The sequence below is a fragment of the Akanthomyces muscarius genome, chromosome 1, assembly GCF_028009165.1.
Source record: "Akanthomyces muscarius strain Ve6 chromosome 1, whole genome shotgun sequence".
NCBI classification, from domain to species: Eukaryota; Fungi; Ascomycota; class Sordariomycetes; order Hypocreales; family Cordycipitaceae; genus Akanthomyces; species Akanthomyces muscarius.
Genome location: NC_079241.1, coordinates 5,895,758 through 5,915,451, shown reverse-complemented (window position 1 = coordinate 5,915,451; position 19,694 = coordinate 5,895,758). Strand labels below are relative to the sequence as shown.

Sequence of the window (19,694 nt, the reverse complement as noted above, 5' to 3'; positions counted from 1 at the left end):
TGGAGGCCAGTTATTGAACGGCTCTGTTTCCTTGTTCCACCACAGCGGACACCCGCAGCTTGACATTCTGTAGTGGTAGGACCTGAGTAGGCGTTGCAAGCGACAAGAAAAATAGTGTAATCAAGTCAAACAAAACGCACAAATACAATGCTGATTGTTGTGAATTATTCTTCATGTCATTCCACGAAGGCTTCAATTGTACTGAGATCGGATGCTGACACGTGACGCTGCACGTGATGCGCGCTTGGTAATTGCTCAACCTCATTGGAGGCTAGTCCGGAGAGCATCAAGCAGAATCCCTCTGCAGAACCGTCCATAAGCCGATCCTCAACACCACGGTGACAACATTTGCCAATTGCACTCGTCAAGCATGCGGCCAACACTCCGAGCGCTCGCGCGCTACCTCGAACCCGGCACGCCCACGGGTCTGACGGGCCTGTGGACGCACGCCACGCCCCGGTCGACGCTCCTCTTCCTCTACGGCAGCACCCTCCACAAGCTCCAGTCGCTGCCGGCGACGTCGCTCTATCGCCAATCGGTCGAGGCGGTGACCAAGCAGCGCCTGGCCCTGGTCGAGCAGTACACGCCGCCGGGCTACGAGGCCTGGGCGGCCAAGGCCAAGGAGCTGGTGCGCAGCAGCAGCAGCGCCGAGAAGTTCCGCGTGGCCAGCGGCCGCGTCGACGGCAGCGAAGCCCGCACCGTCAAGCTTGGCGACCGCGTCTTCGTTGTCGGCTACAAGCACCTCCCCGGCGACGAGCGCGTCGAGGAGTGGGACGGCGAGGAGAATGAGGGCGGCGAGCTCGAGGGCATCCGCACCCCGGCCGAGCGCGCCGACCAGGTCATCTGGGCCGAGCGCAAGCCGCTCGAGGACCACGAGAAGATTGAGTGGGCGGACGAGCCGCAGCTCACGGCCGATCAGTAAGTTTGGATCTGCTGCAGCGCGGCGGGGGGGCTAGGCCCAAGGGGAAAAACAGGTTGCTGACAAGCTCACGCAGGATCCACGAACTTGAGCAAAAGATTGGCGCGGGCCTCATTGAGGAGATCATTGAGGTTGCCGAGGGCGAGTTGAAGATTATCGAGGTCATGGAGAAGGCCAAGGTGTAAGTATTTTCTCCCATCTGGTGACCAGGCCTGCGGCATGAGCTACATCTTGCTAACTCTTCTTCTGCAGCTGGGAAGACCTCGAGGAGAAGCCCGTCGAGGGCCAGTGGTCATACTTTGACCGACCCTGAACAAAAACTAACTTGACTGCTGGCGTTTCCTTTTTCATGTCGTTTGTAAAGTAGACGGAGCGAGCTGTACATCAACGGTGGAATACGTTGGCTCAATAGACAAAAAATCATATCACAAACTTTTTGCTTCATAGCTCGATGAAATTGCTTGAGTATATTATATCTGACTTTCAAGCAAATATTTGCCACTCGACTGCGAGTGGTGATTGGCGTTAAACAATAAGCTCTTGGTTGCGTCCACTTGCCCCAATGGGCGCTACTGTTGTTTAAATATGTGTCTTTTGATGGGCATTTTTTTCTTAAACGCATATATGAAAAATTTGTAATCTCTCGAGTTCGGGCACCATTTTTTGTATCCTCACTGCGTGATGCTTGCTGCTGGTAGCTTTCCTATCGCGTAATGAACACACTGGCCACGCCCGCGGCGATTCAGAGAAGAATTTCCACTCTTCAACCTCACACTCACATACACCACCATGAGCTGCAACACCGCCAAATTGCTCCCCGCACATCGTCGAGGCTCATTATATTACTGTCTATAAATTACAATAATGTCGGGGAAACGAAAACGACTGGCTTCCTTCGCCAGCGACCTCAGCGTACCACCACCTTCAGCGCAGACCATCAACCCTCACAGCTACCCGCCCGCAAAGCTTGCACAGTTTGCTGTGGCGGGCCTTTCAGATGCCGACCACGATCCGGGCCAGGAAATCAAAGACTTTCCGCACCGTGGACTCAGCCACAAGCCTGCTGAGCCTGCATTAGAATCAGACTACGAGACAGCGGCGGACTCGGACTCGGAAGGAGACGATGATGCAGAGCCGCGGACGACAAAACCAGAAGGAGCGCCAGATGCGCACCGAAGGCATTTGGCTCTCCTCACCAGGTCAATACATCAATTTCTTGGCCAGGGCGATGTGACCAAGGCAGCACGTGCATTTGGGCTGGCGATGCAGCTGCACCCGAAATCTCGCCCAGTGGACATTCGCCATGACAACCTCTGGGCGCTCGGCGCAGAGATCATTATGCGCGAGGGCGAGGAGCAGCGCAACGAAATGTGGCGGAGTCATCAGAGCTCGGACAACAACGAAGATGAAGATGAGGAGACGCGCGCCCGAGATGGATTTCAAATTCCCATGCGCTGGGGCTCCGCTGCCAATATGAACAAATTGAGGGTATACCTTGAGACGCTGATCCAGCAGTACCCTTACGACCACAGGGCGCCAAAGAAAATATCATCGCTACACTTTAATATAAGTCTATACAGCTGCGAGATTTACAACATCTATTCTGAGCACGCAGCCAACCTTTCTGGTGCCGGTGCGGATGCGGACCACTCTCTGGTGGACGCTTCCTTGGTTGATGAGGATGCTGAACTGCGACTGGAGACGCTGGTCGAGGATGAGAGCTTTCACGCCCCCAGACCACGGCGGACAGAGACAGCTTCGAACCACATGGATAAGATCAGGATGCAAACCTTGGCCACCATCAAGGCCGTGGCCACGCGCATGGACGCCCTCATGCGAGAGCCTCCGTACGTCAAGAACCATGAAATGCTCAGGCTGCGCGCCACGGCCTCGCTGTTCATGGCCGACCTGGCAGTCCCGTTCGATAGGGTCGCCTACTCTCTGGAGCTGCGCGACGTCAACGAGCAGCGACGCCGGGACATTGAGGCGGCCAGACGATTGCTGCAGACGATTCTGGGAGGTGGCGGGGCTTTGGATGAAGCTTCTCTGGCACTGGCACTGGCCGACTCGGACGATATCGACGAGAGCCTGCCGATTGCGTCGCAGATTTATTCCGCCTTGCCGATTCGCAAAGCGTGATTCTCAGATGAACGATTCGTATAGAGCCAGCAAGAGAGCGGCATTCTGCTAATTAGCCAGCCTGCCTCTAACAAATCCCCAGACAGCTGCATCCTGTTTTCCAATGATGCACTAGGATTCAATTCAGTTTGGGATAACAATGCGGCAAACATGTCAGAATGACAAACTAGGCAACGCCAATCGACCTGGGAGTGATTGTTGCATAGGTCGGGGCGTACGGTACGGATACGGTTAATTCATCCTATGGGTGGCTTCTTAGCCCCCAGCGCAGCTATTGCCCGGAAAGCCGCTTTCTACCACCTCTAGGATGACAATGCCAAAAAACAAGTGGCTGTAGTCATGCGACTCGTCGAGCTAGCTCATGCCTAGTGCACACTACCCGCTACGAAGAGCATAGGAGACGAGGCGCTTTTACACGGAAATGCCGGCTTTGAAAGTGATGGGTGTGGCCTTCCGAGCACCATCAGGACTTCTAGTTCGCAGCCTTGTGAGCAGCCACAAGACACATATCCACACCAATGGATGTAGATCCCAGACCTTTGCTACGGGACAATGGAGCTGCTTGCTATTGTGCGATTTCAAAAAAGGTAGGCTGCAAGGGCTGAGAGAAGAAAAATTGAAACGTGCTCCCCGCGCGTATGGACCAAAGTACGGTCTAGAGAGGCTCGTTCATTACACGCCTCCATAGCGACGCCACGCCAATCAGGCTGACGTATATGGGCAAGCGGGATACGCAACGGCCAACGTAACTGGCTGCCCTATAATAAGCTCGTGCAGTCAACGAGGCCGATTACGTATTTGCTTTATGCTGAAATATGATGTGCATTTACGAGTATATATAAGCCACATTGTGCATTCACCGTGGACTTTGTCTTGCTCGGCTCCCGCTGGACGGACGATTTCACAACTCACACTCGCCGCACGACTTACATTACAACCGACAAAATCAACACACGCACATATAAGCAGCACAACATAATGGCTCTTAGCTTTTCGTCCGTTTTTACCTCGGAGCGCCTCATCTATGAGGCCTTTGACAATGCCGACGAGGACACGAAAAAGTTTCTGTACCACCAGATGGCCATGGATCCCGAGATCAAGGGCCTCGACAGCATCCAGGCCTTTGCGCCGCTGTCCAAGTCGAGCTACCTCGAGTCGCTCGGTCAGTGGAAGAATAACCTGATGAATGTCATCATCTGCCTGAAGCCAGATAACTGGGACGAGATCGCGGGAGACTACAGCCGCGAGGAGCACACCAAGGGCCTGCGCGGCGTGCCCATTGGCATGATGGGCCTCTCCGGGGCTCCCGCGTCGCTCGCGCACCACCGCCGCGCGGGTCTGGGCATGTCCGTCGGCAGCAAGTGGCAGGGCCAGGGCTACGGCTCCGAGGCGCTGCGGTGGCTCGCTGGCTGGGCGTTTGACTGGGGCAACATGCACAGCTTGTTTCTGCAGACCTTTAGTATCAACGAAAAGGCCATCCACATGTACGAGAAGGCTGGCTTTGTGGTGGACGGCCGGGAGCGCGAGGCCATGTACCTGGCGGGCAGGTGGGTGGATGTCGTTGACATGTCGATGCTGGAGCAGGATTGGAGGGCTCAAGAAGCGGCTGAGAAGAAAAGCCTCAGGAGCTAGTTGGTCTTTTTATAAAGTCACAACAGTCGTTTAACTATTGGGATCATTGCTAAGTTTGTGTTAAAACAGTCTTGGCCATTCAGATTTAGAAACGACGTGCTGCGTCCTTGCTTGAACATAGGAGGTGCTTGGATGGCGTTGAGATAATATATTACCTGGCACATCTAGAAGCCACGATGAGAAAAAAAAAACAATCTGCCTAAGTAATCCATACAAAATATCATGCAATGCTTTTCGCTCAAGCCTGGAGAAAACCACCGAATGCAGAGCAGCCAACAGTGACGAACGAATTGCTGCATGAGCTACAGAGCATGTTTATCCTCCCAAAACCATCCAGCTAACAAAAAGATACTGCCCCCCCCCCCCCCACTCCCCAAAAACGCTCCTAGCATGCCAAATCAAACTAACTGGACTTGGCCGAGGTCCGCGCAGGCATACTTGGCCGCCGCCGCCACAACGCTCTTCCACAGCTGGAACTCGTCCTCATTCCGGGGCGCGTAGAAGAGCGTGTAGCCCCAGCCCAGCATGGTGCCGCTGAGCCGGTGTCTCTGGCCCCAGCCCGTCTCGATGATGCGCCGCGAGTCGGCCAGCGACAGGACGAGGTGCGTGCTGCCGTCCGGCGGGTGAATGTGGGCAAGCTCCCCGCGCGTCCGGTGCAGGTGCTTCGGCCGTGCGGCGGCCTGGTCCTTGTGCAGCTGGAGGGCCGGGACGGGACCCTCGAGCGTCGACAGCTCGTACTGCAGCAGCTTGGCGTTGGCCTTGGTCAGGGCCTCGAGGTGGGCGTACATGCGCGCCTTCATGGCCGGCGAGGCCGTGTCGGTGACTTGGCGCTGCGGCGCGGTGAAGCCCGGTATGCGCGGCCGGGCGCCGTCGCGCGGCGGGAGGCTGCCGCCCGCCGGCAGGAGGAAGGACTCGGTCGAGCGAGGGCCGGCGGCGGCGGCGGCGGCGGCGAGGTCGTAGGGCGCGGGCACGGTGGTGTCCTTGCGGCTGTTGCGCGTGAACTTGAGCTGCGTGCACCAGCCCGAGAAGTTGGCGGGCAGGCCGTGGTCGCCGAGGGCGCAGTAGGCGCTGTAGTCGCGGTAGGCGACGATGGCGAGGGTGGCGGAGGCGATGGCCGCGCCGGCGACGGCGTACTGTACCGTGGACATGGTCAAGTCTGCTGGCATGTTTGGTGTCGTTGGTGTTGGTGTAAGTGGTGGTTGTGGTGGTGTAAGTCGAGAGGACTGACTGAGATGTGTCTAGATGGGATTGGATCTGGAGAGAAAAAGAAGAACAGCAGGAGGAGAGGGACAACTACGAGCTTATATACTCTGGATGAGAATTCAAGACGCGTAATCAGAGTCGTAGGCCATGATATCATGAACATGGCACGTCGCTGGTAGGAGATGGTGATTTCCTGATTGGGCGCTTTTTGAGGCTCGTATGTCCGAGGGGACCGACGAACCGAAAAGGGATAGTGGTAGCAAAGCATCAGCCTTGATGGAAGGACCCGGTTCCCGAATCAGAGACTAGCTATTAATAGGGCTGTCAGAAAATTGTAGCATGTCTCTTTGGACGGATTTACTCGCACATCGAGGTCAGAGAATTGGTCGTTGCCAGCCCTACCATGGGTGCTTGGCGAAGGTGTGGCTGGCAGCCTGTGGTAGGGCTTGGTTGTATGGACGGGCGAGTAGAATCAGTGCAACATGGTTGAATCGGGAATCAATTAATTCCGCCTACGGGGTTAACACTTTTTCTTCGTTTTGTGTTTTTGCTTCCGTTTGTTCGCCTGTTACCTACTTAGTGCCTTGCCATCGTCGTCTGTTGTATCTGTCCTCGGTCGAGCATGCATCTATCCACAGATCTCACATCGGACCATCGCCCGCTGGCAGGCACAAGTACCCTCAGGTACCGTTTCGAATAACGATTAGCTAACTGGCAGCGCCCCAGGGCGGAGCCTGCTCAACGACCAGGCGGGCAGTTGGGCGGTTTTGCGAGGCCGGAGCTCAGAAACCGAACCCCGATCACGTCATCCGGGAGGTTCCCCACAAGCAGCAGGTACAAGACGGTACGGGGGTTGAGGGGGGGGCCATGGTGCAGTGGACGCAAGGGAAGCCTTCAGGGCGTCTCGGGTGCTGAAGCAGCTGAACGTAGTGCTGGAAGCCGCAATGACCAGTGACCAGTAGTCAATCTCCAGCCTCCGCTCTTCGGACAACGGCAGGCGGTGACCTTTTGCTTTCTTTGCTTGACAATTGCTTCCCCACGGCGGCCTGAATTGCGTGCCAGCAACCTTGCCTGTACACACGCTTTGCCTGCTGTGCATGCCTGCAGCGTCTCCCCTGACCAGCCACTCAAAGTTGCTGCACAACGACCCTGTGGAGTCGCTGTGTGACTCTCTCCCGTCTGTCTGAGCTTGACACCACCACCATCTTTTTCTCTCCTCCCCAAGCTCAACATTTTTCCTACGTCTTCTTTCTCTCTGCATACCTCCCTCTACATCATCTGCATCCAAACCTGACGACACCCCCGAACCCGTCTCGACCTCGACCACTGCCATTGACCTGCGCTGGACGCACAATTCCCTACAAACGCACACCACCGCCCCTCCAAACCCCGCCATGTCGTCCAACCCGCCTCCGGCTCCCAGCGCCGGTGCCGCCCAAAAGATCAACGTCGTCGACGGCCTCAACCTGCCGCCCTCGCCCGCGCCCTCGAGCCCGCGCAACGGCCGCCGCCGCTACGCCCTCGCCACCGAGCTCGTCTACACCGAGGGCAAGGACCAGTACGGCGCCTCGAGCACGCCCATCTACCAGTCGGCCACCTTTAAGCAGACCTCGGCCGCCGGCGGCCAGCAAGAGTACGACTACACCCGCTCCGGCAACCCCACGCGCACCCATCTCGAGCGCCACCTCGCCAAGATCATGGGCGCCCACCGCGCCCTCGCCGTCTCCTCGGGCATGGGCGCCCTCGACGTCATCACCCGCGTCCTCCGCCCCGGCGACGAGGTCATCACCGGCGACGACCTCTACGGCGGCACCCACCGCCTGCTGACCTACCTCGCCTCCAACTCGGGCATCGTCGTCCACCACGTCGACACCACCAAGGTCCAGGCCGTCGCCGACCGCATCTCCCCCAAGACGGCCATGGTCCTGCTCGAGACCCCGACCAACCCGCTCATCAAGATTGTCGACATTCCCTCCATCGCCGCCCGCGCCCACGACGCCAACCCCAAGGCCCTCGTCGTCGTCGACAACACCATGCTCTCCCCCATGCTCTGCAACCCGCTCGACCTCGGCGCCGACGTCGTCTACGAGTCGGGCACAAAGTACCTCTCGGGCCACCACGACATCATGGCCGGCGTCATCGCCTGCAACGACCCCGCCGTCGGTGACAAGCTCTTCTTCACCATCAACTCGACCGGCTGCGGCCTCTCCCCCAACGACTCCTTCCTCCTCATGCGCGGCGTCAAGACGCTCGCCATCCGCATGGAGAAGCAGCAGGCCAACGCCCAGGCCATCGCCGAGTTCCTCGAGCAGCGCGGCTTCCGCGTCCGCTACCCCGGCCTCAAGTCCCACCCCCAGTACGACCTGCACTGGTCCACCGCCCGCGGCGCCGGCGCCGTCCTGGCCTTTGAGACGGGCGACGCCGCCGTCTCCCAGCGCATCGTCGAGGCCGCCCGCCTCTGGGCCATCAGCGTCAGCTTCGGCTGCGTCAACAGCCTCATCAGCATGCCCTGCCAGATGAGCCACGCCAGCATCGACGCCAAGACCAGGGCCGAGCGCCAGATGCCAGAAGATATCATTCGTCTGTGCGTCGGCATTGAGGATGCCAATGACTTGATTGAGGATCTATCTCGTGCTGTAAGTTTCCCTCGTACCCCAAAATCCGCATGCCTTACTTGTGCCGTGACTAACAGTGAATGTCTAGCTGGTACAAGCTGGTGCTGTGACTGTGACTCTGGATGGATTTCACGCCGCTGGCGAAGCTGAAAAGCTTGGCCAAACACCCCTGACGATTGATTAAGCGTTTTTTTGTTTGACTTTCTGGCAACGACTTTGAAATTATCAACATGTATAATTTTTATGACGCAGCAACAGGCCTTACGCGGGGTGGTTCTTCTTTTCCTTACTGCTTCTTGTTTTTCCTGCTTTAAACCATTACAGGCGTTGAAATTTCCAGGAGGCGCTTGGCGACCCCAAAAATATACATATACTACTAAAGATACAGATGAGATTTCCTTTACTCCTCTTCGATATTTCGCAGCGCCCAGTGACCCTTCATTTCGCCCAGCGCTGCAGCACCAAGGTCGTGTTGGAGCTGCCCACCACGACGCACCACTCGCCGCCTGGACTCCATGCTGCCTGGCGTCCGACAAAAGTCGACGTCGACGACTCGGTGCGGTGCGCCTTGACGGGTTCGTGCGGATCCTCCGTGCTGTACTTGGCCGCCCAGGAGTCGAGCGTATCTGCGCTAAACTCGCACGCAGTGTCCTCTGCGCCTCCTCCCCCTCCTCCTGCACCAACACCACCCGCCAGCCCCTGAGCGCTGCCGCCGCGCGACGACGTCGAGGACTGGCGCGTGCTGACCGACACCGCCACGTGCGGCTGCTGCTGCTGCTTCTCCTTCCTGCCCTTGACGTGGCCGTACATGTCGGCGCGCTGCCGGGGTATGATGGGCTTGAGCCAGGTGGGCCGCGGCGCGGGCCGGCTGCGGTCGCGCTCGGGGTCGCGCAGGTCGAGCATGACGTCGTGGTAGACGCCGAGGCGGCGCAGGTCCCAGAACAGAATGTTGCCTCCGGCGTTACAAAAGGCCAACACGGGGTTCTGCCCCGGGACGTGGTGCAGGCCGAAGCGCATGAAGAACTGCGGTCCGCAGTTGGGCGTGTGCAGCTCGAGCAGCCGCGTGTACTGCGACGGGCACTCGGGCGTCGCGGCGGGCGCAAAGTAGGAGCGCGTGAGCCGCGACTGGTCGTCAAGGCTCGTGGGCACGACGGTCTGCGCCGTCGGCGCGGCACTCTGTGGTGGTGGCGGACCTTCCGAGGAGAAGCCCTCGATGCGCCAGAGCACGATGACGTTATCATGGCATGCTCGGGACAGGATATAGTCGCCGAAAAAGGCGACGCTGGGGATGAAGTATGTGAGTGTTTGTTTCCGAGGTAGCGGACGTCGCGGGGAGACACACCAATCTACAATACCGCTATGGACTGCCGATGTGGAAAAGTGCGGGTAGTGTACTTGGAGCGGCGTGACGACCGGCTCCGTTGGAAGTTTAGGCATTGTCCACTGTCAGAAATGTTAACGGGTCGTCGGATGGTAGTATGCATGATGAGACACACGAGATTAATGACTTGATCATGCCCGCCTGAAAGAAGATAGCGTCCAGTGTCGTGAAACGACTGCGGTCATTGTCAGCAGGGGACAAGGCGGCGCGGCGACAGCTCGCATACCAGGCTTAGCAAATTCCAGGAGTGTCCCTCTCCAGCGAGGATGCACAGGCATGGCTGTGCTTTGAACTTTTTGTCGACGCTCCATATTCGAATGCTCGTGTCGTTGGAGGCCGAAGCGATGATGGACGAGTCTATTGGCGAAGTTGCCAGATCATTGACGTCCTAAGGGGAGTCAATTTTGTGAGATAGTTTCCAATAGGGATATACGTACGCCTCCATGCCCATAGAAGCACTGTTTGGTCAAGAGTTAATCAAACATGCACAGTTCATTTTTCTCGAATGACCACTCACGTTTACGAGTGTGCCATTTCTCACATCGTAGATCTTGACTTTGGCGTCCACGCCTCCTATGCAAATGTATGGTGCTCCAGTAACGGGGTCCTTGGTCCAGGTACAGCAGCAGCCTGATGCATCTTCCTAAAGAAGGCAACTGCATTAGTGAACCGAGCTTATGAATTTTGCTTGTTGAGGGTGTAGCGCACATCGTCGTCTCTTATTATCGAGAGAATTGAGCAAGGATTGGCATCACCTGTATCGGATGAGAGTTTACATATGACAACCTGAAATGGTCAGTTCGTGACCATTTTTGATTGATTGCTTGCGTCTGCCACTTGCGTGTTTCTTGCTCACGGCGGCGAATACCGGATCGCGGTCTAGTGGCTGGTAGGGACAGAATTTGACGTCAAAGAACTCTACACAATGTTCAGTTAGCAATGTTTTCTCTTGTCTCACAGCCGCTTCGACCATACCCGAAACATCGTCGCCATTGTTTAGAAATTTGGCGTCATTCTGCGCACATGTCAGCATGCCGTCTCGTGCTCAGATATGTTGCGGTCTTGACACGAACCTCGAAGCCGAAGGAGACGCGCAGCTTGGGCAAATGAAATGCAGCATCATCAGCCGAAGCAGTCATTATGACAGTTTTAGACCGCCTATGGGCTCATTAGATGATGGAGAGATGGCACGGGATGGCACTGCGATGTCTTTCAGTCTGGTCAAATTGCCATCGCTGGCAGGCACTTTTGTAGCTGCCCTCTTATTGCTGCATGTAAACAATACAAACCGCAAGAAGAGATAGAGTCTCAGAAGCCGTCAAAGTAAATGGATCGCCAGACTTGACACCAACTACTCGTAAGCCCACGCAAGAGTTATTCCCGCCGTGCCCACTGATCAATACGCCTGTTCAGGTTCTAGGATATATATCCGTGGCTGTGAACGAAATCAACGTAGATAGAGCCGAAGAGAATAAAGGTGGATTCTGTTTCTATGACGCAAGTAGAATGTTCGCGTTGAAAATAGATGTTTGCTTGAATATTCTCACTGATCAAACTGCGGCTATGTTTGAATGCGTGTAACACGGTTTGCGCGCGTTGGCTGTGGAGGGCGGCGAGGTACGTACCTTTCTCCTTGGGCGTTGTGGAGCTTGGACCAGCTGCAACGTGGAAGCTGGCCATTTCACGAGCAACACCACGTCAGCTACCAGCGACACCTATGCCGCCATCTACGCCGGTTTGCCTGCAATTGTATCGCCGTCCTCGTTCGCTGCCAACCTAGACCTTGACGATTCGAAAATCTCAGAACTACGACCTGAACACTGCACAAAAGTATTGCAGCGCGCCGAAGGCTGCATACTCGCCCGCCATGTCTGCTGCCAAGGGGCATTACACGAACCCGACCGTCGACGACGACGACTTGATTGACCCTGATGATGGTACGACCAGCATTTACACTACGCATCCCTGCAGAGGAGGTACTTGGCCTGAAAGCTAACATGACGCCGCAGCTGACCTCAACGACTTTGACGACCCTCTTGCGCCGTCGAGCTCCCGCGCGCCACTGACGGGCAACATTGGCTCCTCATCACGGCCGCTCGACGAGAGTTACCTCACAGCACGCATCCCCGGCGAAGACCGAAGCGCCTCACAAAGCACCATCGACGAGTCCGTCTGGGACACGGTGCGCCGCGACCTGCTCGCCGTGTGGGCCAAGCTCCGCGAGGTGCTGTACCCGCGCTACCTCCTGGGCGGCACCATGTTTGATGGCGCGGGCGGCTTCCGCGGCGCATACTCCAACATCCGCGGCGCCGGCATCACGGGGACACGCGAAGAGCTCACGGGCCTGGCAAGCCGCGTCATGGACCCCGAGGCGCTGCTGGGCAGCTCGCTGAGCCCTGGCCTGCGCGACTGGGACCTCTGGGGCCCTCTCATCTTCTGTCTTTTGTTGAGCGTTCTTCTGAGCTTCTCGGCGCGCCCAGAGCAAAAAGACGCTGTATTCAGTGGTGTTTTTGCCATGATTTGGCTGGGAGAAGCCGTCGTCACTCTCCAGATTAGACTGCTTGGCGGAAGCATGTATGTATATAGTTGCTGCCCTCCCGAGATGAGAAAACTAACAATTGCTGCCACAGTTCTTTTGCGCAAAGCGTGTGCATTATCGGTTATACGCTATTCCCGCTCGTGATTGCGGCGCTCCTGTCTGCGCTGCACTTGCACTGGATTCCTCGCATTCCCATCTTCATCTTTCTCATCCTCTGGTCATTGGCCGCGGGTGTTAGCATTCTGGGTGGCAGCGGTGTTGTTCAGAATCGCCTCTCGATTGCTCTATACCCTCTGTTCATCTTCTATGTAGGACTGGGTGCGCTGTGCTTCATGAGTTAGGTGTGGCGTGCAGCCTCAAAACAATAGGACGTTGGCATGGAGCTCTGCGGGCTACGGAGGGAGAAGGCGTTATGCGAGATTGCTCTTGGCTCTCTGGCTGTGCTGATTTAATCGTACTGTAATACTCAGGTTTAGCCGGTGCAACGATAGCAAATTGAATTGATTTCAAAATGGTCAGGGCGCGACGAGTTGACTGGGTGAGAGCGAGCTGACGGCGCTGCAGGGTGCCGCGTGCGACGGCCAATGAAACTACCTACCTACCTAGGCACATACCTATTCTGGCTCATTGCACTGAAGCCTCGGCGGCAGGCTGCCTGGTTGCAGTGGACCGACAGCGGCCTTGCGGCGACTGGTAGCGCTGTTTTGTTTTACCTCACAGCGGGCAGCTGCAGCGCTGAATGGCTTTAGCTAGGTAGCCACTAACTCGCCTGCCGCCAATCCAACGCGGGCTCCGTTACTGGGTCAGCTCCTGCCTAGTGCCCCTCTCCGTTTTGGGCGGTGAGGGGTTCTCTTATTTGCCTTCCACCGCTTGCACCTGGAACTTGCAGGCGGCATACTGATTGGGCGACCATCTACGCACTTCGATTAATGCACCCAGGAGGAGTCTCCCACCCAACCTAAAGACACTCTCGCAGAAGCTTCGTTCCTGAGCCAGACACTTGCTTTGCTGCAACGATACCGCACACCGGCCAGTCTTTCTTGCGCCTTTTCCTACTCGCTCGCCATCCACCTGGCACAGTTGGCAACATTCGAACAACCGTCATCCGCTTCGCTTTGCACGTGGACAACTGGAACCTGGCGCGAAGAGAAGCCTGGTATATATTGAACCTCACAGGCATGGCCGAGGAGACGAAGCCAGCGAGCCCCAACAACGACATGCCTCCCACCAGCGCCCCCGAAGACGCCGATACTCGAGCGGCGCGACGCGAGCTCAAACAACATTCCATCTCGGACCCTGTCGCTGAGGGCCCCAACGATGATGATGGCCGTCCAGAAACACCCGCGGACGACGACGTTACCGAAGAACGCAACAACGAGCTGAAGGAGCAGCTCTCATCACCCAAGAAGAAACGCGGCCATGACCAGCTCGACCCCATAAAGGACGAGGAGCCCAAGGACAACGACAGTGTCGTGTCTGCAGACTCTGCGAAGGATAGAGCCTCGCGATCAGAGCCTGAAAAGAAGCGACACCGCGACACAGATGGCGATGCTAACAGCGCCGATGAGGTGAATTTCTCATCATATAACAATAACCTGAGCCGTAGGCTGATGAATCTCGTGCAGACAAAACCGGACCAGGACGAAAGCAAAACGGAGCCCAAGTCGGACCTCAAGACGGAGCCTAAATCGGACCCTGAGACGGCAACTCAAGAAGACAACCCCGAAGTGACGAAAAAGGAGCCTCCGCAAACATCAGCCAGTGCATTTGCGGCGTCTGGCTTCGGCAAGCTTGCCGCTGGAACCTCCCCGTTTGCTGGACTTGTTGGCACCACTGGGAGCGCATTTGGTTCACCGGGAAAAGCGCCGCTGGGATCCTTTGCATCGTCGAAGAAGACGGAGGCGCAATCCCTTGCATCGGCGCCAAAGCTGAGTTTCGGCGGCGCCACTGACGCATCCCCATTTGCTTCTGCGCCGCCACGAACTAACGGCTTTGGTGGCGGCCTTGGTGGAAGCGGATTTGGTTCGGCGTCCGGCGTGAAGCCGTTGTCAAGTTTTTCTTCTGGTGCTTCAAAGCCCTTTCAGACTCAAAAGAGTGCCAAGCCCTTCGGGGCTCCGGATAGTGATGCTGAGGAAGATGGAGACGAAGACAACGTCGACGAAGAAGAAGGCAATAGCGGCGCGGATAAGGACCGTGACGTCTTGTCAGAGAAGGACGACGACAAGTCTAAAGTAAAGCTACACAAGGGTTTGTTCACCATGTTGCTGTCTTCCGTGTCTCGTGCTAATGTGACGGATCAGTCGACGTCGATGATGGCGAAGCCCGCGAAATCACCATTTTGTCTGTCAGAGCAAAGATGTTTGTTCACGAGAATGACGCTTGGAAGGAGCGCGGAGCTGGCATGCTAAAAATTAACGCACCTAAATCGTGTGTGGAGTTTGACGATAATAATGTTGTTGTCCCCGGATCTTTTGATGCGTCAGCGTTGGATGAGGAAGACGGCGACGAAGACTCCGCCAAGGTTGTTCGCCTGCTGATGCGCCAGGATCAAACGCATCGCGTCATTTTAAACACTGCCATCATCTCCGCCATGAAGTTCCAAGAAAAAACCTCGCTAAAGTCAACATCAATTCTCTTCACAGCATTCACTGGCGATAGCGCGACGCCAATGCTGGTCACAATGAGAGTAAGTACATCACAAACACGCGATCTATACCGGAGATAGTGCTTACAAATCATTAGATGACGGCTGCCAATGCCAAATTATTCCAAGCGGAAGTAGAAAGTATTCAGCGCGAGCTTCAAAATCGGTGAAGTCTGACTGGCACCAGCCGTAATGCACGGTCTTTGGCCACGTATGATTACGAAGACTTATGTCTATTGGAGCAATTTTTCTTTTCTCAAAAGGCGGCAAGCTAGACCGAGGGAGAGGACATGGATTAAAAGTTGGCGCATATACAGGACTTTTGGAACGGATGCATTCTAACCCTTTGGCAGACTGGAGTTTTACACGCCAGGGGTTGGCGGATTGTTAGGGCCGGATGAACTCGATGTATATTATTTTCTTTTGCAAATTCTAGAGCCTTAAAATACACAGCTATACAATACCAAATTGTATACGAGCTGTAAGTTGGACTTTGTCTCGGTCGTGATGCTGTCACTGACAGTTAACAAGTCTACACGTGATTTGGCGCCAGCGACGTGAACCCTTAAATTGAAAGACACGCTCGTCGCCACTTCTTGGAATACCACCAGCCTCGCAAGACAACATGCTCGATTTTTGTTCCCACTTCATTTTTGCATTATGATGAGATTAGTGCCGCGTCTGAATGATGTCTTGATTCACCATGCCTGATCTTGCCACCAAAAAGAGAGCGGCAGCGGGAGCTAAACGCAAAAGGCTGTCCGTGGAAGAGACTCTGAATCTGGAGCTGAGCGATTTCAGCTCACACAAAGGCGATGATACTGCAGATTCGGAAAGGGAAAATTTGTCTGCAAATGACCAGCCTCAAAGCGAGACCAAAAAGGGGCAAAAAAAAGAACAAGAGACACCACCATGGCCAGCGCTGTTTGCATCGCTAGACAAGACGCACCGGGCTCTGAACCTGGTATTTACTTTTTGCTCTACCAGAAAACATTTTGCTACGACATTCGAAGCCATCAGACCGGCTGTGGAATCTCACATAAAGCGCAAATTGTGCATTGAGGAGGTGGCGAAAATCGTTGCAGTGCGACCCGAGGGCATTAACTTCAACTACGTCGACAAATCTACACTCGAGTTAGATATAAAGGCATCAGAGCGCAAAGATGACTCTTTCAAGCTGTTTAGTAAGAGAAAAGAGCAGCAAGTTGCCCCCGATGCATCTGTTGGCGGTTGGACTGACGGCGAATCCTTGGGCACTGCTGCGGCGGAGGAGTACGAGGTCTTGTTTTTTGAGTTTATTGACGGAGATCTGAAGAGACAAGTCCCCGACAAGAAGACGGGCGAGCCGACCAATCCCCAGCGGAGGTTGCGGGATGAGAAGCTGCAGATGCCTGTGTTTGGCCAGGGACAGATGGCGAAGCTCATTGAGCGTCGAAATCAGCGATTCACAAACGCCGTCAACACTTTCTTGAAAAATTGCGAAAACGAAAAGATTGATCCTTGTATGGCACTGGAGGGATTGGCCGAGTCGTTTGTGCCAAAACCGAGTGAGGTCGAGGACGATGACATTGTTGTCAGCACAATTCCCGCCACCATCCCAAAGGAACGCAAATCCATACCCGAAATTGTGCAAGAAATACGAGGAAGTCCATGGTATACTGGCCAAATTGTGCCCGACGGCCATAGGGTTTTTGATCCGCAGCCCCCTGTTCACGGAGACTTGGAATTTCTTCTGACACAAAACATCGTCAACGCCGTGTACAATGCCAAAGGCATCACATCCTTTTACGCCCACCAGGCTGAGGCGCTCAATGCTCTGTACGAGGGCAAAAACGTGGTTGTCGCAACATCTACGAGTTCTGGCAAGTCGCTAATCTACCAGCTGCCCGTGCTGTACGCCCTGGAACAGGACTTTGAGTCGCGGGCCATGTACATCTTTCCCACCAAAGCACTGGCACAGGATCAGCGACGCAGCTTGAAGGACATGATGGCGTATATGCCCGGCCTCGAGGGCACCGTTGTAGAAACGTTTGATGGCGACACGCCGTTCAGCTCGAGGAATGCCATACGTGAACAAGCGAGAATCATCTTTACCAACCCCGACATGCTGCACATTACTATACTACCACAAGAAGAGAAGTGGAGGACATTCCTAAAAAACTTGAAATATGTTGTCGGTGAGTAGCTACTGGACCATGCTCATTCGAGGCCTATACTGATGACTCCAGTTGATGAGCTGCACTACTACAACGGTCAATTTGGGTCACATGTCGCTTTTGTCATGCGACGTCTAAGGCGCATATGTGCAGCAATCGGAAATCGAAGCGTTCAATTCATATCATGCTCTGCTACAGTAGCAAATCCGACCGAACACTTCAAAGCCATATTTGGCATTGACAATGTTAGACTAATTGATTTTGACGGATCACCCTCCGGCAGAAAAGAATTTTTGTGTTGGAATACGCCGTACAAAGATCCGGGTGACCCTTCTAGTGGTAGAGGCAGCGCAAAATATGAATGTGCCAGACTGTTTTGCGAGCTGCTACTTAGAGGCGTGAGGATCATTGCCTTTTGCCGAGTTCGGAACCAATGCGAAGTGCTGGTCAACGCTATACGCCAAGAGCTGGAAAATAGAGGCCGCGATGACTGTGTTGGACTGGTTATGGGGTATCGAGGAGGATATACAGCCGAGGATCGACGAAAAATTGAGTCAGAAATGTTTGCAGGACGACTGCTGGGGATCGTCTCGACAACGGCACTGGAACTCGGCATCGATATTGGAACGCTGGATTGTGTCATGACGTGGGGGTTTCCTTATACCATTGCCAATCTGCGCCAGCAGAGCGGACGTGCTGGTCGGAGAAACAAAGATTCGCTGTCTATTTTGCTTGGTGACAGCTTCGCCACAGACCAGCATTATATGCAGAATCCAGAGGAGCTCTTCTCTAAACCGACGGCGGAGTTGCAGCTTGACCTGGATAATATGCTCGTGCGCGAAGGGCATATACAGTGTGCCGCTTTCGAAATGCCGATTCGACCAGAATACGACACAAAGTATTTTGGTCAAGACCTGCCCCGAATTTGCGAGGAAAGGCTTGTCGTAGATGACATGGGATACTACCACTGCCATGATCGTTTCCGACCGAAACCGTCCAAATATGTGGCCATTCGAGATACCGAGGACGAACATTTTGCCGTAATCGACATTACGCATGGCAAAAATACAGTCTTGGAAGAGCTGGAAGCGTCCCGCGCGACCTTTACGATCTACGATGGTGGTATATTTCTTCACCAAGGTCGGACGTACATTGTCCGCGACTTCTTGCCCGACAAACGAATGGCCAAAGTGGAACGAGTCAAAGTCGACTGGCTAACATCCCAGCGGGACTATACCGATATTGATCCTGTTGAAACGGAAGCTATGCGCGAGATTGGCTCATCTGGAATCTTGGCCTATCACGGTACCATTAAGATTTTCCAAAAGGTGTTTGGGTTCTTCAAGGTAGACTCCAAAGGGCGAGTCCTCGATGCCGTCCACGTGGACAATCCCCCAATCACTCGATACTCCAAAGGCATGTGGCTCGACATACCCAAAATCGCGCTGGATGTTCTGAACAGCCACCAGATCAATGCAGCAGCGTCCATTCACGCCGCGCAGCACTGCGTCATGAGCCTGCTGCCGACCTTTGTCATTAGCGCACCCGAAGACGTGCGAACCGAATGCAAGGTTGCGCTCAAGGAGTTTGCCAAAGGAGAGACGACCAGGAAGCGGCCTGGACGATTGACATTCTACGATGCCAAGGGGGGCGCCAACGGCTCGGGGATCAGCACCAAGGCCTTTGAGCACATTGACCATTTGCTGCAGCTCGCGCTACAGCGCGTCGAGTCGTGCCCGTGCTTGCATGGCTGCATCGAGTGCGTGGCCTCGGAGCTGTGCAAGGACTCGGGCGAGGTGATGAGCAAGGCGGGCTCGCGCGTTATCATCCAGGCGCTGCTTGGCATCGAGATTGACGTGGAGGGCCTAGGTCAGGGCCAGGAGCTGATCCCTGCAGGCATCGAGACTGTCACTGTGGCTCAGCCGGTGCCCATGAGGCGGCGCCGAGAGAGCAATAATGACGAGTCTCTGCAGCAGGAACAGGAAAGAAGCTGGAAAGAAAATGATGAGCGCCACATGGGTGGCTTTGAACGAGGCTAATAAGTAGGCGTCAGTGGCGCGAAAACACAACATGATGCTTGTCAGGGGGGGGGGGGGGGGGGTATGACGCCGCCGGCCGTTGACTGCTGCAAAGAGAAAGAAAAATTAAAGAAAAATAAAAAGAATAAAGTAACAAGGGGAAATAATAGGAAGAGTAGGAGAAAATAAGAGAACTAAGAAATAATAAGCCGCTGCTTCTATTGCTTTATGCGCGTCGTCTTTTTGTCACCCACTTGCTTCGAATCAAGGGGGAGGCTGAAGCAAAGCGTGCTGTGCCCGAATTTTATTACTGGAATAGTAATAGGCCTGTTTTAACCATAATTTGACTGCCGGCAGGGCTGCCCTGCGTTGCCATAACGGGCATGGGGCATAATCGCTAACAGCTCTAGGTCAGCCACCGAATGTTTCTGGTGGCCCGTCCCATCGA

At 55.1% G+C, this 19,694-nt stretch overlaps 9 protein-coding genes across 9 annotated transcripts; 7 read left to right on the top strand and 2 right to left on the bottom strand.

Annotated features, from left to right (window-relative positions):
• Positions 1-370: 370 nt before the first annotated feature.
• LMH87_006997 (uncharacterized protein) lies at positions 371-1,232 on the top strand (the record flags this gene model as incomplete). Its single annotated transcript, XM_056192017.1, has 3 exons — positions 371-918; positions 996-1,100; positions 1,172-1,232. 3 exons carry the CDS (start codon positions 371-373, stop codon positions 1,230-1,232), a joined length of 714 nt encoding a protein of 237 aa, XP_056060278.1.
• A 551-nt stretch (positions 1,233-1,783) lies between these two features.
• Positions 1,784-3,058, top strand: LMH87_006996 (uncharacterized protein; the record flags this gene model as incomplete). Its single annotated transcript, XM_056192016.1, has 1 exon — positions 1,784-3,058. One exon carries the CDS (start codon positions 1,784-1,786, stop codon positions 3,056-3,058), a length of 1,275 nt encoding a protein of 424 aa, XP_056060277.1.
• Positions 3,059-4,036: 978 nt separating this feature from the next.
• Positions 4,037-4,690, top strand: LMH87_006995 (uncharacterized protein; the record flags this gene model as incomplete). Its single annotated transcript, XM_056192015.1, has 1 exon — positions 4,037-4,690. One exon carries the CDS (start codon positions 4,037-4,039, stop codon positions 4,688-4,690), a length of 654 nt encoding a protein of 217 aa, XP_056060276.1.
• Positions 4,691-5,088: 398 nt separating this feature from the next.
• On the bottom strand, positions 5,089-5,856 carry LMH87_006994 (uncharacterized protein; the record flags this gene model as incomplete). Its single annotated transcript, XM_056192014.1, has 1 exon — positions 5,089-5,856. One exon carries the CDS (start codon positions 5,854-5,856, stop codon positions 5,089-5,091), a length of 768 nt encoding a protein of 255 aa, XP_056060275.1.
• A 1,431-nt stretch (positions 5,857-7,287) lies between these two features.
• Positions 7,288-8,692, top strand: LMH87_006993 (uncharacterized protein; the record flags this gene model as incomplete). The annotated part of the gene is made up of 2 exons (XM_056192013.1): positions 7,288-8,529; positions 8,597-8,692. The coding sequence occupies 2 exons, from the start codon at positions 7,288-7,290 to the stop codon at positions 8,690-8,692; spliced, it is 1,338 nt and encodes a 445-aa protein (XP_056060274.1).
• A 254-nt stretch (positions 8,693-8,946) lies between these two features.
• LMH87_006992 (uncharacterized protein) lies at positions 8,947-11,028 on the bottom strand (the record flags this gene model as incomplete). The annotated part of the gene is made up of 10 exons (XM_056192012.1): positions 8,947-9,790; positions 9,851-9,951; positions 10,005-10,064; positions 10,116-10,277; positions 10,327-10,347; positions 10,407-10,532; positions 10,598-10,675; positions 10,731-10,807; positions 10,865-10,904; positions 10,963-11,028. 10 exons carry the CDS (start codon positions 11,026-11,028, stop codon positions 8,947-8,949), a joined length of 1,575 nt encoding a protein of 524 aa, XP_056060273.1.
• A 728-nt stretch (positions 11,029-11,756) lies between these two features.
• On the top strand, positions 11,757-12,769 carry LMH87_006991 (uncharacterized protein; the record flags this gene model as incomplete). The annotated part of the gene is made up of 3 exons (XM_056192011.1): positions 11,757-11,826; positions 11,899-12,463; positions 12,520-12,769. The coding sequence occupies 3 exons, from the start codon at positions 11,757-11,759 to the stop codon at positions 12,767-12,769; spliced, it is 885 nt and encodes a 294-aa protein (XP_056060272.1).
• Positions 12,770-13,606: 837 nt separating this feature from the next.
• On the top strand, positions 13,607-15,646 carry LMH87_006990 (uncharacterized protein; the record flags this gene model as incomplete). Its single annotated transcript, XM_056192009.1, has 8 exons — positions 13,607-13,996; positions 14,054-14,675; positions 14,729-15,114; positions 15,171-15,213; positions 15,336-15,373; positions 15,426-15,447; positions 15,526-15,553; positions 15,604-15,646. The coding sequence occupies 8 exons, from the start codon at positions 13,607-13,609 to the stop codon at positions 15,644-15,646; spliced, it is 1,572 nt and encodes a 523-aa protein (XP_056060271.1).
• A 338-nt stretch (positions 15,647-15,984) lies between these two features.
• Positions 15,985-19,267, top strand: LMH87_006989 (uncharacterized protein; the record flags this gene model as incomplete). The annotated part of the gene is made up of 4 exons (XM_056192008.1): positions 15,985-16,036; positions 16,086-17,249; positions 17,301-17,324; positions 17,799-19,267. The coding sequence occupies 4 exons, from the start codon at positions 15,985-15,987 to the stop codon at positions 19,265-19,267; spliced, it is 2,709 nt and encodes a 902-aa protein (XP_056060270.1).
• Between the last annotated feature and the right edge of the window lie 427 nt (positions 19,268-19,694).